The 19897-nt window shown below is 43.4% G+C and overlaps 1 protein-coding gene across 3 annotated transcripts in view; it reads left to right on the plus strand.

Annotated features, from left to right (window-relative positions):
• The window catches only part of zfhx4 (zinc finger homeobox 4), an 86765-nt gene that overhangs the window by 36072 nt on the left and 30796 nt on the right, over positions 1-19897 (plus strand). For all 3 annotated transcript variants that reach the window (XM_039789690.1, XM_039789689.1, XM_039789692.1), the window contains exon 6: positions 10277-10511. In XM_039789690.1, coding sequence (XP_039645624.1) covers positions 10277-10511 — 235 coding nt within the window. The remainder of the gene's footprint in view (positions 1-10276; positions 10512-19897) is intronic.

Below are 19897 nucleotides of genomic sequence, written 5' to 3' on the forward strand. Positions count from 1 at the left end.
CTGTTGCTTTGTGTGTTTGACAGAAAGGTTTGAATGGATGGACTTCCCCGACCCCCCACCACCACCTCCACCTCCTAATAATCCTCATAGATATTAATAAGAGTTTCGCCCATTCTCCTTCCAAAGCCTTAACCAGATGGTCAGCACAGCATTAGGTGTGTGTGTGTGTGTGTGTGTGTGTGTGTGTGTGTGTGTGTGTTTGTGTGTGTGTGTGTTTGTGTGTGTGTGTCCAGCTTTGGTTCAGCTCCTGATTGACACTCATATGTAATGTTTAATTACCCTATCCAGCTTCCCCCCTCCTCTCCTCTCTACTTCTCAACCTTCCGGTGAATTAGTTAAGGCCTGCAGACTGAGATGGTATATGGCTTTTTTTTCTTCCTTTAGCAAGGTGTGTTTCTCTGTGTGAGACAAAGACAGGGATGGTTTTCTCATATTAATAGCCAGATGTGATCTTCTTCATAATCATCCCCACTCCTCTCTGAGCGGTCATTTGGGCCGGGCCGGGGCCAAGCCATTTGTCCATGTGCAGGGGACTGTGAAGCAGATCGGGGCTGACAGGTATGGGAACGATAGCAGAGATGTTTGTGTTTGTGTGTGTGTGTGTGTGTGTGTGTGTGTGTGTGTGTGTGTGTGTGTGTGTGTGTGTGTGTGTGTGTGTGTGTGTGTGTGTGTGTGTGTGTGTGTGTGTGTGTGTGTGTGTGTGTGTGTGTGTGTGTGTTGGGGGGTCAGTGTCCTCCAGACCACCAGAAGGAAGGGAACATCGCAGGGATGCAGGAACAAAGGAGCTAGCAGGAGTTTGTCTTTTTTTTGTCTTTTTTTTCCCTTGGCTCATCTGAACCCTCCCACCCTTGATATATCCCCAACACCCACCCAAATACACACTTCCCTCCTCCTCCTTCCATCCTTACACTGCCTACTCCCACACTTGTCTTTCTCCTCCTTCCTTTTTTTTTCTTCCTCAACTGCTCCCTAAAAAAAGGAATAATCAAAGAGGGCGCATGATCTCAAGTATAATCTCGCGGGGCATATTGCCTTCACTTTTGATACCTTGATTTGATCAGAGCCGCTTCAGACAGATCACATGGCAGCGAGATCAGATAAATATTATTGTGTAAGTTCATTAGCGTTACGTTTGAAATCAGCTGACATTAAAACGCATGCCTAATTTGTATGAAAATTGTCTCAAAATCTCTTTATACTTTGTGTCAATTAGGGACAAATATGTGCTCTATTCTTGAAATGTTAAATCAGCTTTAGAATGGTATTTAGATAGAACAATCACGCGTTTCCCCTCTCATGAAGCTATCAGGACATTGATATGTACAAAGTTGAACTGAAATACTCCTCAACGGCCTTCCAAATCAATAATCAATCGATTGGAGGTAATTGTGCCTCCCTTGGAACGGTCCCAAGTCTCTCTCGCTCTCTGTCGCTTTTTTCTCTCCTTCTCACACTCTCTCTGTCATTATCAGCATGTGGCCCAGTATTCAGCATTTCAGCATTCCAGCTCTAATTGATTTTAACCATTAGGTGCTCAGTGAATAGATAAGTAGTGGGAGATATTCGATTATACGGTGAAAGAGAGGGGCGAGGATGAAGAGCGAGAGAGAGAGAGAGAGAGAGAGAGAGAGAGAGAGAGAGAGAGAGAGAGAGAGAGAGAGAGAGAGAGAGAGAGAACAAGGGAGGGAGAAGGATTGAGGGATGTTGTTGGAGAGCTGGAGAAAGAGGAACTGACCTGTCCTGCTGTCTATCTATCTATACCCCTGGTCTTCCATCCTTGCAGCAGCACAATACCGCTGACCTCCTGTGAGTTCAAGCAGCTTAGTTTCTGCGAGGTAATCCCTAATGCTTTGAAATAGACCTGATAGAAAGCCCACTTACTTGTCTGGGATTAATGTGGGTTGGGTGCGGGGTACTGAGTTTTCAGCACATTTAGTTAAATTAACCCATTGGAATCATCATGTTCAACTCTCATTGTGGACTTACTTGCTCAGGGATCCAGAGTAAACTGACTTTAAAAGCTTGTTGCACTTTTTTGGCAGACAGATGGGAGACTTTTTTCATTTAGCATCCTTGTATAATATTGTCCACTTGCATTAATACGCCGCCCTACTCTATTGTTTATGTTTAGATTTACTATGCTGGTAGCCACAGCGTTATTATTCCTTTCAGTGGTTGCCCATCCCCTACCGAGGCCATTTTGAATTTGAGCACAGCTGAGGGTGGTATTGCTTTCCCCCTGTTTTCTGAAGATATAAGTCTGATTTTCTTTTTTTTTTCTCCGTCCTTTCTCTTCTTTTCCTCGTTCTGGCAGGAGTGTAGGTTAGGACTAGGAGTAGGGGCGGATGGAGGGGGGTGATGGGGGAACAAAGGCAAACATTTGAGTAATCTTCAAAGAGCCCATTGGTATGTTGAGTGGACGCTGGTATGTGGACTGCGGCTGAGGCTTTTTCAGGGGAAAACAATATCCTTCCTTTAGACGGCTGGGGCCTGGGCAAACACTACCAGCCAGGCGACTCTGCCCAGTGCTGCCACTGCTATCAGCTCCCCCCCCCCCGCCCCCTCCCCTGGCTCACACAGAAAATGGTAGGGTCCTCTATGTTGCCGGAACAGCACAGAGCTCATCATTATGTGTTTATGGGGGTAGACAGAACATCCTAGGTTGTTGAATGTTTGGCTGACTGAGTTCATGTGGCATGTCAAAAAATTTTACATAAATTGTTATCTCTGTGAGACACAGTTTAAATGTTTGAGTTTTGATACAGAGGTATAAAGCAGACAAAAAGAAAGAGGCGCAGGCTGAAATCAGCCGCCTTCTGTAAAGAAAGCAGGGAGGGATCAAGTGTGCCATCTTGTAGGTCAACTGCAAGGCATTTGATTTCCTGTGGCAATATGCAAAACGGCGCTGCTGAAGAGGGTCTTTCATTGTCCTCTCCCTGGCAGAGGTACCACTCCAATGTGCACACACACACACACACACACACACACACACACACACACACACACACACACACACACACACACACACAAACACACACACTTATACACAGCTTGTACTCACAAGAAGTCACATTGTTTCCTATTGGAATAAGGCTTGAACCTTTTGTTCTAAGAAGTGTGTTGAAATATAACATTTTACTGTTAGGAAGTGAATTCTGTAACACTATATGTTGTATGTGAAGTTATAGATTAAGCTTGTATCTATAAAAAAATGGCATGATAGTGCACTCATTTGATAAATACAGCTCTTAAAAGAAAGAAGCAGACAGTCTGCCATTTTGTGACAGTTTCAAAATGAACTCCCTTTGTCCAGTAATCACTAGCCATTTTCTCACGAGGATCCACCCCAGGGATAATTTCTCCCATTTCTCTGTCATTAGCAGGGCCTGGTATTAGACTTGTGTTTTGTTCCCTGTACCTTTTGTTTTGTGCTAAGTGAAACCATGCGACAGGGTAGGGGCTAACTGGAAAACAATACTCCCCTTCACAGACTCAGGAATGTGTAATTAGTGATTTGAACCCGACTACGCTCTTCCCTATCATTCTCTCTCTCTTTCTGTCTGTCTCTTGTTCTTTTGTTCTCTCTGTTTAGATTCTCACTCTCTTCAATTCTCGAATCTATGGGTTAGTTTCTCACACTGTATGTTTCTGTCTTTTCTTTTTGTCTAACTCTCTTTAATAGACATTTTTCAGCAAGTCTCCATTACAAACAGAGCGGGAAAAAAACTTGGCAAAATCGCTGCTCCTCTCGGCACCAAAATTATTTCCCCTTCTCTTCCCTTTCAGTTTTAGTTAAATATAACAACATCAGTGTAGTACAAACCTCTTTGATGGTACCAGCCAATAAGCTGAAACCCTGGATTTTCATCCCCGTTATTTTTGTTTTTCTCCCCATCTTTAATATATCCTGTCAATTAGGCCTTGCCTTGATTTCCCAAAGCATCTTTGCATGTTGGAAAAAATGGAAAATGATGAACCCTACCCAAAAGCATGTTAGTATTTCAGCAATACCCCCCCCCCCCCTCCCCTTGCACAGCACTGGAAAAAGATAATCCCACAAGCATGTTAGCATTTCAATGATCTTGATCTCAGCATTTTATGATCTCTGTCCCATTGTGAGTCGATGGAAAAGATCATCTCATCTGCAATATGGTTTAGGGAAAGGGGAGGTCTGGTCAATCTCACCTGGCTGTGATGGAGACAAGCGGGGGCTTTTAGACCCTAATGGGCTAAGGTCAGGATGGCTAATAGGGAGTAAGTGGCTGAGCCATGCTGTCTAAATCTAATGCTAATGTAAATACTGATCCATTTTCATGGAGGGGGTGGAGGTGAGCTGGCTTTCAAGACACCTAACACACATACATGCACTGATGAGAAAGTAAGATTTGGCCTGGTGTTTCTGTCTCCTAGAATCTGTTATTACCAACTGCTGTGTCAGTACATTATAAAACATGTGGTGACTGTGCTTGGAGACAGAAAAAAGGTTTTCCTACACATTCATTGACCAGAAGAAATGGATCATGTTGTAAATCAGCAGGATTGTTTTTTTCCTTGATCCTCCTCTGGTCTGCATAACGTGACATTGTGTGTGTGTGTGTGTGTGTGTGTGTGTGTGTGTGTGTGTGTGTGTGTGTGTGTGTGTGTGTGTGTGTGTGTGTGTGTGTGTGTGTGTGTGTGTGTGTGTGTGTGTGTGTGTGTGTGTGTGTGTGTGTGTGTGTGTGTGTGTGGACATAGAGAGTCAGAAGGGATTTTTCCAGAAGAGGGGCCAGAGGTGAGGAAGCTGTGAACTTCAGATTGACCTTTGCTCCATATGTCAGACACACTTACGTCACAGCTACACAGTGTGTGTGTGTTTGTGAGTGACTGCGTGTCAATGTCAGGAAAATGGAAGGCAAGACAATTAACTGGACTTTAGAGTTACATTATTTTCCAAGCTCTTCACAAATCCCGATCCTGATTGCTTTCTTGTTTGTTTTTTTCTGCCGACAAATAGCAAATAACAAAGACGGAAGAAAAAATGGAGTGAAAAAAAGAGGGGAAAGAAAAAGTTGCAGAGAGAGAGAGAGAGAGAGAGAGAGAGCACAGAAGTTGAGAAGAGCGGCAGAAAGCTCGTACGAGAGATTCATTGTGATAATTCATTTATTTGGCTTGCCGGCCATTATGTGTTGGATGCTTATTATTATTGGGTGACCTAAGCTAAGCTCGCCCACAGGCCCTGCACCTCATGGACAGGCCCCAGAGCTCCGATCATATGTGACTGCCAGCAGGCAGAGCCGAGAGAAACAGGAGAGGCAATTTAGCTCTAGGAAATATTTTTCTTTGCATTCATGAAAGTGAGAGTCCTGGTAGTAAAGAAAGGAAAGACGGCCATTAGGAAGAAAAGAAGGTTGGGTGTTTTTTTTTTGTTTTTTTTAGGGGATTGTTTTTGTTTCTCCAGTATCTTTAGATCACAGGCCTTGTAGGGGAGAGAGAGAGAGAAGCAGGGGTCTGTATATTGCAATGTGCACTCAGCACTTTTTGTATGTGTCTCTCATTTGCATATTTGTTTTGGTGCATGTGCAGCACTGAATCTGTCTCTCTATACACAATATTTGCTGCTCTCTTTATCCGTGGAAGCGAGGTGGCACATACCTGGGCCCTCAGCATCTCTGTTCAGCAGTGCAGTCTGCCAGCGAATCCATTGGCAGTGATCTTGCGTTACATCTATGTCTTGGGGGCTGAGCAGCGGTTAGCAGTAACATGTGTTAGGGAGGTGGTAGTACTGATGGAATTCTACACTTGGCAGCCTTCCAGGCAGTGCTGGTATGTGTTTAAAATACTTTCAAGGAACAAAACACGCTTTTGTTGTTTGCTGGGCCAAGTGGGGCTGTTTTTGTCTCCGATGGCCCCCGGGGGCCCAGGGGATAGCACCGGAAGCTGGTGACGTTCCAAAAAGAAGTTATACCCAACGACAAGCTCCATGCTTCCCCTAAAAAAACACTGATGAAAGGAGATAAAGAGGTTTTTATTTTTACAATGTGTGGGGGGGGCGCACATTTGCATGCAAATATACTCTCAGCGGACAAAAATAGGAAAACGGGATGTATTTGCTGATTCTTTACATATAAAACATGTACACACACGCTCTGACACACACACACACACACACACACACTGGTTATTAAGACATAGCTGCGGTAGTGGAGGCTTCTTATTTTCAGTATGTGTTCATTAGCTGCCTGGTTCTACACTTAATGACAGGAAAGAGTCATGTTTGTACTGAATACTCTAATTTGTCATTTGGTTTATGGAGGAAAACACAACCCAACTGCTTTGCGCTGCTTTCAAAATATTTTTGTCATATATTGCTGGTGCACACGCACAATCACAGGCAAAGAAGAAGGCAGGATTGAATTATAGACAGACACAAAAACACACATGTGAGATAAAAATAAAATAAAATGAAGAGTCAAAATTAAAATAAAAAAACCACACACACACACACACACACACACACACACACACACACACACACACACACACATAAACAGTAAAAAGAAAATCATTGAAATGATACCCTCACCCACCCGCATGCACACATGCTTTCACGTACATGTACACGCACAGAGAGAGATAAAAGAAGTTGTGAGAAGACGTCGTTATTAAGAATTCAGTTAATGAGGCAGCTTTGTCACCACAGAAAGAACAAATGAAAATGAGACAGCAGTGCTGCTTTCCTTCCCCCAAACCCAGGGAGGGAGCGGAGGGGAGGTGTGTGTGCTTGTGTTTGTGTATGTGGGAGAAAGGTGTTTTGTAAAACATCTCATTCTGCATAATGAATCCAGTCCTCTGTCATCCCCACCCCACAGCAGAAGCAAACCACTACACAAGGGAGCTTCCCTTACCTGTCAAATTCATACAAGTCCCTGTGTGTGTGTGTGTGTGTGTGTGTGTGTGTGTGTGTGTGTGTGTGTGTGTGTGTGTGTGTGCGTGCGTGCGTGCGTGCGTGCGCGTGTCATCGACAGCGCTGACAATGTTTTGTTTTTGACAGGTAAACAGGAAGTCCCAAGTGTCATAATTTGCATTCTGTGTGTATGGGGGTGTGTATGTGCACCTCCTCCACCATCCAGAGATGTCTGTGCCATGTTTAGGTCCACCCAGGGAGTGCTGTTTAGCTGGTTTTGATTGGCCCACAGGGAGAGTTAGCTTATTTGGTTGTTTGCCAAACACTAATCCCCAACAATTAACCACCAGGCACTCTGGAGAGGTGCCATATTGACAGGGATGGGCCTTTTTGCCATTCTGCACACACAAGACCCACATACGCAGACATTCATATGACACAAATGTTATGTACGGCACTACAAACACACAAATCAGCTGCGGCATAAATTACATACACATTTCAAGCAGACACACACAGGCGCAAACCCAGGAGCAGGAACAGTGTGTTTGTGTGTTTGAATATGCATTACACAGCCCACGCCTGGCAGGAGTCAAAGTGCTCCTTTAAAAGTTCATAAATCATGGATGTTCTGGCCTGTGATCACCAGACCGCCTGCATTTCAGGCCTGCATAGTGCCAGAGAGCGACAGACAGCCCTCTAGTTTAGGTCTTAAACAAACCCTCTGGAATGTGCTGATGGGGAGAGAATTAATATTAGGCCTAAACCTATCTGGCAGCCTGGTTCAACCCCAAGTATATCATCCAACTACTCTAAGCCTACGCCTAAGATCCTAAAAACAAATGGAATATATGTTCGCACATGGAAGGATGTGAAGCATTTTGGGCCACTACTGATTCATGTGAAAATTTTAATTTGGAACCAGTGGCAATTACCTCAATGGTTATGACATTATGAACCACTGGAACCCTCTCTCTCTCTCTCTCTCTCTCTCTCTCTCTCTCTCTCTCTCTCTCTCTCTCTCTCTCTCTCTCTCTCTCCTGTTAAGGTTCAACTATCATGGCTGTCTCCTCTGCTGAGAAAATGAACATGTTCACTTAACACAGCACATTTCCAATGAGCTTTTTTTCTTTTTTAATATAATACTGAAGGTTGCCACTGGAGGAAAGAAAGGCCTCGTTTGATTACTAGTTTTTCATTCAATTCTAAGTAGCCTCATTTCTAGCAGAATAGTCGTGAAATAAAAGTATATTGGAGTGGAGTCCAGACACGATTGAATTGAGAGAGAACAAATATCACGCAGCAGGGAAAGGGAAGGGGAGCCAAGCATCGTTTTCCAGCAGACAACCATGATTGGTAACATTTCAAAAGATCAAAAAGTCTAAATTTCAATGAAAAGACTCAAACCTTTATGCATGTTTGCTTGCATGTGATATACTGTATCTGTTTGCTTTCATTAACACACGTTTGTGTGGTTTCCACGGTAAGGCTCAGCAGCCCAGTTCTCCTGTGAGGGAGGGAGGGGAAGAAAGAAAAGAAGCTGAGAGAGAGAGAGAGAGAGAGAGAGAGAGAGAGGGAGAGAGGGAGAAGGAGCAAGGGAGGCCTCCTTTCACAGAGAAACAAAGATAGCTGTAATTAATGGCCCTGAGCTCTGGACTAGGGGAGCTTTCTTCTGACAACTCCGACTTAATTAAAACTTAAGACTTCTGAAAGGGCCTCTGACTGCGAGGGGACGTCCCACCGTCTCGTGAGAAAAATCTCGTAAGATTTCCTACAAAAGAAAGAAAGAGGGAGAGACAGAGTGAAAAGATGTGTTAGCGGCTGTAGCTATGTTGCTAATCCCTGTTTGTCAAAGGAGGAAGGGGAAGAGGGGGGTTAGAACTCACACACCTGCAGCTAACTGTGCTCCCACACACACACACACAACCACCACCCCTCCGCCCCACTCCTCCCAGCATACATACACACACACACACACACACACACACACACACACACCCTACACATACATTTTTTCCAATCTCCCTATCTTCTTGTTCCATATAAAATGATGCAACAATGTTCAGGAGAAAATATTACCTTGCTAACTTTTCATGTGCTTCAAGAATGAAACATCCTCCTATAGGAGCCAGGAAAGACAGAGTAGGATTAGCACACACACACAGCACACACACACACACACACACACACACACACACACACACACACACACACACACACACACACACACACACACTACATTATGTGTATTAATTCATGCATAGAACCCTGCACCTGTTTCTCACATGGCTGTATGAATAAATCTTAACAAAGCATAAACTAACCTTCGTGAGCCACCTCTGTGTCTCTGTCTCTTTGCTCTCTTTTCCTCTCTCGGTCTCTCCCTCCCTCCCTCCCCTCCCTCCACAGAGGATCAGATAATAAAAGCTTGGCCTGGTCTTTTGTTTTTGTGCATTGTTCATTAGCCCGGCAGCAACAACAGAGGCACACTTGATATGCTTGGCTTGACTGGGTGTATGGGAGTAGGGCAAGGTGGGATGGGGGCTGTGTGTGCATGTGTGTGTGTTTGTGTGCATGCACACATCGAGGTAGGGGGTAGCTTTGCATGGCTGCAATGCCATTAAAGAGGCAACTGGAAATTAAGGGCTTGCAACTGACAGCACACGTTGAATGAGAAACCCCTGCAGCTGCCAACAATGAGCAGTGCTGGACAATGTGCATGTCCAAGAGAAAAACAGTGTTCTGAACTCAACCCCTTATCTGACTTTGTGTGTGTTGTTAATCTTTATGTCACCTAAAACATATCCAGTTCATTTGGAATGTGTAGTGTCTGGACATACACACCCAAAACTCCATATGTTACTATGTTGATAGTATTCCCTCTATTTTAAATAATTAAACCAGATTGTCTTTGTTCATAGGATTGGAGGAGTGTTGGTTTTTGTAGCACTGCCCACTACTAGCACTACTGTGACACTATTAAAATGTTACAGGAAATTAACAGTGATACATAATACCAAAGATTCAACTCACATACTGCAAAAAGTGAAGAACATGTACTGTACTGGACTTTCTGCTTGTTTGAAGCCAGGGAAGTGGGACTTTTGGGCTTTGAAATTGTGGAACCAAGCTGAAAGCAGGGTAGAAGGGAAGGCTTTTATAGCCATAAAGCACAAAATACTGAGAACATGATTTTGCAGACAAGCGTCACTTGTTGCATTTAATTCACCCAAAAGTCTTTGTAATCTCACAATTATTGAAAACACCTGTAATGAAAATGCGTAGAGGAAAGAAATGTAGCTGTGAGAACAGTAATTCCTTGAATCGACCACAGGACGCCGTAAAACACGAACACCATCTAACATCTGCGCTCTCCTCTCTTCTCTTCCACAGCACTTGCAGAAGCAGGACAGCGCGTACTCCCCAGAGTCGTGTGTCTACCACTGCACACTGTGCGACTACTCCACCAAGGCCCGCCTCAACCTGGTGCAGCACGCCCGCTCAGCTCGCCACCAGCAGAACGAAGGACTGAGGAAACTCCAGCTTCACCAGCAAGGCCTGGGAGGGGACGAGGATGGACTGAGCTTCCACGAGCTGTTCCACGTCAAGGAGTGCTCCTTCAGCCAAGGTATGTGCTTCTGTAACCTGCTTTGCCTGTTTGCTCTAGTTGGTGTGACTTGAGTTTTTTCAAAGCTATTTTGTAGTGGTGTCCTATTTTGTCGTCCTGCCTTTTTTACATACACATAGTACACACAGACACCCAACACATCCTATTTGCTTCTGTTTTTCAATTTTTTTTATTTTCTGATTTCAGTTGTGGTCATCAGTTTTCTTCATTTGAAGTCAGATCCATCTTTCTTTACTCCTGTCACTCCTCCCATCTTTTTTTCTTTTTCTTGCACCACTCCCTCTTGATTCTGTCAAACCTCCCTCCCTCCTTCCTTCCCTCCTTTGGCCTTCATATCCAGATCACGTCTCTTGATACAGACCCGTCCATTCCTCCTAATCTCTCCAAAATGAGCATACTGTTCCTATTAGGCTGCTGCACTTATATGTGAAACACACACAGACACACACACACACACACACACACACACACACACACACACTGTCCTGTGCAGGGACATCCCAAGCAGGCAAGCAGGCAAGCAGTCGTCAAATTATGAAATTTCACCTTGGGAGTATCTCATAGTGAAAGGCCTGTACACACATACGTTAGTCACACACACACGCACGCACGCACGCACACACACACACACACACACACACACACACACACACACACACGTACGTATGCTACGGCTACACAGCCTCTCCCTGGAGTGAGCTTTCATTTCCTTTCTCATGACCAAAGCAATTTGGCTTTCATTTAAGACTCTCCGTCCTGCCAGCAGCTAATAAGTGTAACAGAACTGTAAAACATTCAGAGAGACAAAAAAAAAAAAAGATTAATCGTTTTTCTTTGAGTGGGGGTTGGATGGTTGGTGAGGGGTTGCAGGGTGTAAGGGGAGGGGGCTGTGCTTTAATTTAAACCAGAAGACCAAGAGTCAGGGTCCATTATTTAGTCATCCCTATGTTAATACTGCTGGGAGAAAATGAGCGCTTAACTTGTTTTTGCTTTGCTTGACCTGAAGGAGCGGGTGGGATAGGGGTTGGGGGGGGTGTGTAACACATTTTGAATAGCATTCCAGAATAGCATTAGTCCATACATCCATCTGTGTGTGTGTGTGTGTGTGTGTGTGTGTGTGTGTGTGTGTGTGTGTGTGTGTCTGTGTCTGTGCTCCCCAAAGTGTCCTGTTTATACTGTACATGTACTCCCAAAACAGATGGGGGCCCAGCGCTTAGAAACATATGTGAATCCTAACACACACACACACAAACACACACACACACACACACACACACACACACACAAACAGAAGAAGAGCTCCCAATCCTGAAATGGAGACTGTAGCCGGCATACGTTTGGTTTTAATTACACATGGATCAAAGTTTCGGTGAGATTTGGGGTGCAGCAGAAAAGCATGCTTAGATAAATCATTACCGTACATTTTAACATACCCCCACCCCCACCCCCTCTCGCTTTCTCCTACTCTTTTTGTACCTCTCTCTCTCTCTCTCCTTCTTTGTCCTGCTTATTCCATCTCCCACTCTCTCATGCTCCTGTCCGTTTTTTTTTATCCAAAACACAAGCCTGGCTTGAAGCCTTTTTTTTTTTTTTGCCTTTTTTTTTTTACATCTCAAACCAGTGAGCACAACCAGGTTTTAAACCTGTCAAATGCAATATTCACCCGCTGCACTTATTGCAAATGTTCCACTCTTAAAACACACCATATTTGTTGCTCAGGCCCTTGCTTTATACCTTGGCTTTGATGCCACTTGGTGAATTTCCATGAGGAAGCTAGTGCAAAGCTTAAGCGGACGCTGGCAGCGACCAAAATGCTAAGCCACTTTTTTGGATGCCCTCTTTTTGCCCACTCTATATAATTTATAGTGAACAACAGTATTCTTTCACAAGGTACATGGTAACTGTTTCAAAGGTATTTCCTTGTAGACCGTACACATTTGGCAGGTGTAGGCAGACCGTGGAGTAAGAGTGTTTCAACCAGAGATCAAACACTGAAAGTTGATGTAATAAATTGGGGTCGTACTCTTGTTCTATAGTTTTGTCAAATAGAGGTTTTTTTTTTTTTTAAGCTGAGCCCTTTGTGCTTTTTTTGCAAACATTACATGCTACAGTAGGTTATGCTAAATGAAAGAAAATGTATGTTATAGCTGCTTTGGGCTCCTATAGTGATAGATGATGTGAATGTTTTCACCCATGGAAAAGGCTCTATAGTAAACAACATTTCCAGCCAGTGTTAGGTTTAAGGACCCTGTATTTGTGTGTACGTGCATGTGTATGCGTGCTGTTAGTTTTCTGGGGCTACAACTCCTGACTCGAGCACTTTCTGTTCATTAGAGACTGGTATGAAAAAGATTAATTTAAGTGCTGACCGGTATCTTTCTCTTAAAGCCTGGGACCTGGCACTGAGCCAGATAATTATAGGCCCATTTGGGAATAAGAGTTCTAATGCTCTGGACTTTATGTACATGTGAATGGCTTTCATTAAACAATTTTGATGCTGATTTTATGGCCTAATTAAGGATACAGTACAGCAGAGACACACCGCAAGGGTATAGGTGTTTTGAACAAAGACAGGAGTGTACAAGGAACACTTCTGCTGGACTGCATTGTGTGCATGTCAATACATGTGTTTGCTAGTGTATGTTTATTTTAGAACCTTTCACTCTTTGTTATCCTTTTGAGTCTGTAATTCCCCGAACCTGGGCCCAGCCGTCTCATCCTTTATACTAGGTAAACACCATTGTGAAGTGAGAGTGAAGTTTGTGTGCGCTTATCTTCTTGTGCATGTGCAAGCACTCGCTCTCACTGACTGTACAGCAAAAAAAAAAAAGGTTTTGCCGTGATCTTTCTACTGTGTCCTTCAGAGACAAAAGGCTCAGTGTGCCCACATTGCTGAGATAAATCGTTAGTCTCTGTGTACAATTAGAAGTGTTAAAGATAATTGAGTTTATAAAAAATGCCAGTTTGCATCAGAAGAGCAAGTGTAAACGACCTCTCAATATGGAGGACTTGGAGGCCATTTTGCTTTGAGTGTCGTCCAAAAGTTGATAGAGGAATTAGATTTTTTTTTGTGCCCTTGCTCTATAATGAAGTTACGCTCTGAATAGAGCTGTTTAGTAAAATTCAAGCAGAAAAAGAAAAATATGACAGATTGCGAGTCACGGGTATTCCATCATCGATTTTATAATTTGAACAATTTGTTTAGCTGGATTTTTGGAGACATTAACAGTCTCTGAAGTTAAGTTGTTTTTCTGCCTTTGACTGTTTCTGTGTTGCCGCCTCTGTCTTAACCATTTGACCATTTGTTTAGCCATAAAGAACACTGCGAGGAGGCGCGTGTATGTGTGCATGAGTGTGTTTTTCTGTGTATTAGCCCTGTGCGCCATCATGTGTAAAGCTCCTCATAAGCCAGACCAAGCAGAAACACTAGGGCCTTTTCTGCATACTTTACTTTCTGTCATTTTCCCCCTTCTGTTCCCTCTGTCCCTCACAAAAAGGAAAGGGAGATGGGATCTTATGGGGGTAATTATTTCTGAGAGCCTGGTCTGTCAGCCATCCCTCCACCACCCACACACATCTCCATCCCTCTATACCCCCCCCCAACAAACATGCATTAAAGAGGGAGGGAGAGGACCCTCTTTGTCTGAGTCCCCCTTTTAAACAAAAGACCTCTTCTGACTTAGAGAGGCCGACAACACTTTTATCGTGTGGGTGTATGGGTGTGTGTGCATGTGTATCCAGAGCCTTTTGTTTTCTCTGAGTGATAAGGCCCTGGGTCATTTTTGGTCCTGGTCAAATTAGTGTAGCTGTACTAACCATTTAGATAGCAGCTGTAGGCTAAAAACGGAGCCTAATGGACACTTATTATCCCTATATGTGCTTGTGCTTCCAGCAGGAAGTGATAGAAGATGGGCACAGAGCAAGTGTGCCATCTCGTCCGTTTCTAAGTATGCCAACATTCCTTGTTTCCAAATTTACCCAAACTGTGTGTGTCTGAACCGAGTCAAAGCACCAAAAACGATCATTCAATTTTCAATCTGGGAAAGGGCTTTGCTGTTTCCCAAAGTGCATTTCGATGTGATGACACGAGGCATCTTTGGAGGTATTAGCTTTTCCCTCTTCCCTCACTTTCACTCCTTCATCTTATACTTTTTTTCCTCTGGGTAGTGGGGGTGGTTTCGCCATTCCAGCGGTTGTCTTCTTGTTTTTTTCTAAGAAGGTCTCTCCTCAGACAGAAGTCTATTTCCAGGGTTTGTCTCAGTAATTTGTGGCCATTACATAAACATTCACGGATGGCCGGAGGAGTGAGAGAAAGGATGCAACACACACACCCAGATCTAGCTAACCACTAGAGTTAGCACAGCGGTGGCCATTTTCTCCTTTCAGTCAGAATACAGTAGGTGAGAGCAGCTGACTGGCTCATCAAAGCACAATTTTGTCCTTTTTTAGTTACTGTTTTGTGCTTGTGTTGCATATTTCAGCCCTCTGATGAATTTATCTGTGAGATATCTATGTTTAGATTAAAGTTTAATAGGTTAAGGCAGCCAATTATATTGCATATTGATTTGCTTACAAACAGCTGATTGCCCACAGTTAATAAATTAGTTGTGACCTTTTCTTTCTCATTTACTGTGAAACAGGAAGTTACTTACATAAAAGGTAAAGTCCACAGATTTCAGTCAGGCGGGATCCATTCCTCGCATAATAAAAACTTGGAATGTTATTTTATGTGCCCAACATGAGTAGCATGCAGTTCCTAGGGGAGAACTATTCTGATGAAAGTGATGTGATGTTACCCAAGAGGATTTTTGTGAAGTATGTAGTTTTTTATTGCTGTACAATTAGTTGGAGACAATACACTGCATTTTAAATCATTTTTCAAATCAAAATAAGACACATTCATATATGTATATTATTATATTTTCAGCAAGTAGCAATTTAGCCCAAATTTCCCAAAACCATATTCTCTATGGCTGAGGGAGTAAAAGATGTGGTCATTTTTTGAATAATTCCATCCAAGCGAATTATAATTACTTTGCGGTCTGTGTGTGCACATAGGAAGAAAAAAAGGGCAGCAGGCTGACTTGTGCCTCAGAAAAAAATGAGCCTCGTTCACCATAAACTATTTTTGAAATGGTGTGTCGGGGCGGTATGGGCTCGGGCCGATTGTTTTTCTTTGAGTTGAGCAGCTCTTTGGTGGAGGGGTATTACCCGGGCTAAATTGTTCCCTCATGTTTTCCGCCAAGGTTCTGTGCCACCACACTGACAGTTATAATTTGCAGAAATTGCGCTGATTATCTGAATTAGCATACCTGACCAATGCCACATTAGTCTTATTTACAATACAAAGCCATGGGGCTATGAGGACGCATACTAAATATGACTTAACCCTTTGAAGAGGAGACTGGCCTCACAGGACCAGGACGTCTTTCACGTCAATGATATCACAAAGAGCTTAAGGCCCCGCTCCATATGGAGCCAAAATCCTCTTGAAGGTCCTGGAAAAGGAAGTGGTGAATGTAAAGTCCAAGGACCATATTGAAATCACAGGGTTATTGCATGTTTCCCCCTTACTCTCAGTCTCTTTCTGACCTTTCTCTTTAAATAATTTTTTTTCCACCTCTCAGCTCTTGTCCCCATCTTGTTTCTTTCCTTTTTTTCTGCCTTCATCTCCCCCCACCCCCTTTTCACCACTGCTCTTCTTTATTTTCTTCTCCCTCACCTCCATTCTTTTCTCTTCCCGATCCCCTCATACACCCTCTGTCCATTGACTCTTAACCACAGATGGACAAAACAATGGGCCATGTCACACAGCATTAAGACAAACAATCCGGTGATGGAAGGAGGGTTGTGTGGAGCTGGAGCCGTGGTAACCAGGCAATACGCTGACTCGGTCCAAGCAGCCACTAATCTCGGACCGCGATGATACAATTCACAGATGGACATTTTCGACAGCCCATATGCACACACACTCACACAAAGAAGAAAACAGGAACTTTACTTTAGAGGTAGCATTGTCAGGTAGAATTTCTGCCATTCTTTGCAGCAGCAACAGAGTCTTTCCTTCTATTGCTCCCTTCTTCCTCACTCTCATCACTGTTTCCTTTACCTCATCCATCAGTAGGAGGTATGGAATTGATAGCAGCTATTGATTACCTATAGCAAAGGCTAATCGTCGCTAACCGGAGGAAGCTTTGTAGCTATAGCAGCTGTCAGTGGCTTGTGTGTGTGTGTGTGTGTGTGTGTGTGTGTGTGTGTGTGTGTGTGTGTGTGTGTGTGTGTGTGTGTGTGTGTGTGTGTGTGTGTGTGTGTGTGTGTGTGTGTGTGTGTGTGTGTGTGTGTGTGTGCGCGTGTGTGTGTGTGTGTGTGGCGCGCGGCGTCTATGACCCTCCAGTGGTTCAGTAGCAATAGCTTTTCCTCTCCAATGTTTACTTACAGCAGACTAATGGCCTTAAAGCAAGACAACATATGTGAAAAAAGATTCTGGACATTGCTTCTCTTTCCAGAATAAGGGAAATGGTATGTAATGTTCGCCCAAAGAAACACTGGCAGACATGCAAGTTTCACCTCCCCACCTATGTGAATAAGACCCATCTCCCTCTCTCTCTTTTTCTTCATCTCCCTAATAGGAAATTTGAGCACACTGTGTGAGATTAAAGGAGAGAATCAATGCCTTGTGAGCAATAATTTCCAGACAAATCTCTTTCATCTTTTTCTCCCCCTTTTTTTTGCCCCTAGTTCTCTCGTTCGTTTTCTCTCCCACCTCCTAATGCTAACAGGGGGTCTCATGTCATGACATCCCTTTCGCTTTTATCATGTCCTAATAACACTCTGAAAATAGAGAGAAAAAAGGGAATGTGACAGAGAGGAAAAAGGATGCTGGGGAAAAAAAGAATGAGAAATGGATAGACTGATAAAAATCCATTGAATGAGCCTGAGTCTTGATTTGTGCTTTGATGTGGATGTCTTTGTGCAAATTAGACAAATATGCCCGCTGCTTTAGTCATCTCGGAGCTCTTCGTAAGATGTCATCTCCCTTTGCTTTTTTTTATTATAAAGGATAGAGGAAAATAAGGAAAAAAATTAGTTCATTTAGGGGCATAAAAATATACATTTTCACAAAATGTGGCCTACTGATTAGAGAAACAACAAGACTAAGTTAGTATAGGGCTGGACCGTGTGTGGTTACGGTGCTAAATTGTGGCCAAATTGTCACAGGGATAGTCCGTAGTGTCTATAATGTGAATTTATGGATATTAAATGTTCATCTGCAATTTTCTTAGCACTGCCAGTACTATTTTGTGAGGGGCTGAAGAGCAGGGCAATTAGAAGCATCTACATTCCTGCCAGGTGGCTCCACACACTCCTAATTGACAGTGTTGGAACTGATCTCATCATCAGAGAATAAAGAACAACTGGAGAGTTCCTTTTGTGTGGCGCATGCTGAGAGTGAGAGGCTCTCCCCCCCCTCGTTGCATTTTGAACCAGTAAGGTGCCAAACGGCCCAGCTAAGTTTTTGGTATTCTAGTTCTAGTGATAGGGCTCCTGAAGGAGCTAGATTTTCTCTTTTGTTTTTAAGACTTTAGGGTAAATAAAAGCCCTGTTAATCATTAAGCTGACTCTGTTGTTGATTGCTGTGCTGCCACTTCTTTCCCTGTCATCTGCCCAATCCTGTTCCAATTTGTTCTTAAAGTGTACTGAAGTAGCATATCATATGACGTGATTAAGATACGCCTGAAACAAATAATTGAGGACTGCTTTTATTTAATTAATTCAGAAATATAATCATGCTGTGCTCAATGATTTGTTGCTCTGGATTACTCATCTAAAGTGTTATTGAGTTAATGTTAATTTGTTAAACAGACCAGACCTAAGTTACATCCACTGACAATTAAGAACCGCAAGCCTCAAATGTTGGTCTTACGGGGAAAAACAAAACCAATTTTTTTTCCTGCTCACTTTGGTGAGCTGCAGCATTTATTCATGGACAAACTGAAACCTACACTGTACATTAACTACTACTTGACAACTTTACTGTTAATTTCTTCTCTGCTCTGAACAGCAACAGATGTCTGCTCTGAGTGCATCCACTCTCTCTCTCTCTCTCTCTCTCTCTCTCTCTCTCTCTCTCTCTCTCTCTCTCTCTACACCACACACTCGCTACTCTTAAAACTTATGCATAAAACTGTGTCAACACACTACAAATATGGGATTGAAACACCACATGTTTGAAAAACATATATAGGAAAATGTACATTTATACAGAAAGAGAAATTGCAATATCTTAGCACTGAATGTCTCAATGAGGCTTTCTGGATCGAGCTTTGCAAGTAGAATTAGGCAACAACAACAACAACCGCATATTTATTGAGGAAGTGGATCAGACGATTGATTGCAGATGCAAAGATGGTATTAGCTATTCATGTCGCCCCCACTTGGCTGTGGTCAAGCCAAAAACTTGGCAAACAAGGTGTTGTTATTTAAAAGTGCAGTATGCAAAATTGTAGCCTGTATAAGGGGGTTAAATAAAATAGAAAAAAAGAGAACGTAATGAATATACAGAATGGACGCTGGTGTTTCTGCTTGGTTGGGTCCACAAGGTGCTTTACCCATGATGGCACATAGGGCTAATGGACAAGGTTACACACACACACACACACACACACACACACACACACACACACACACACACACACACACCTTGGTCAGGCCTTTGTTTCAAAAGCAGGTTAATGGGGAGTGAGGAAGAGGAGCGTTGCAATTTTCTGCTCTTTAGGCGCCAGAGAATTCTCTCCAGTGTAAGAGAGACCAGACTCTCAGCGTAATAGGCATTTTACACCCTCATCACCTCTTGCACACAAACACACACGCGCGCAAACACACACTCACCAGAAACGCGTGGGAGTGTAATAGGCATTCTATGGTGTGTATTACTGGTCCCCAGAGTGCCAGTAAGTGTTAGACATGCATAGAGTTGGCAATGAGACAATCAGCATGCTGAAATTGAAACCTTGTCTGAAGTCACACAGGAGGGGAGGAAGAGGAGCAGAGGGGGAGGAAGAGGAGAGGAAAGAAGACGAGAGGAGACGAGAGGAGCAAGGATTAGATTAAATAAAAAGAGCAGAGGAGAGGCGATGGGAGCATAGATGGCAGGAGAGAAGAAGATGAGGAAGCGGAATAAGAAGAGGGGAGAGACGGAGGGAGAGGAAATAGGAACTGATGTTTGTTTAATTGCCTCATAAGTGATGACACAGATAATTATATCGAAAAAAGAGATGCTCCTCTTTGGCAGGGCCGATGAGCAGCTGTATCTGTTTTTGTGCGTGAGTGTGTGTCGCCCTGTCTTTCCCTATAGCCCCATCAACTGCCGTCCCCTCCAGCCACAT

Source organism: Perca fluviatilis, chromosome 22 (genome assembly GCF_010015445.1).
Source record: "Perca fluviatilis chromosome 22, GENO_Pfluv_1.0, whole genome shotgun sequence".
Classification (NCBI taxonomy): domain Eukaryota; kingdom Metazoa; phylum Chordata; class Actinopteri; order Perciformes; family Percidae; genus Perca; species Perca fluviatilis.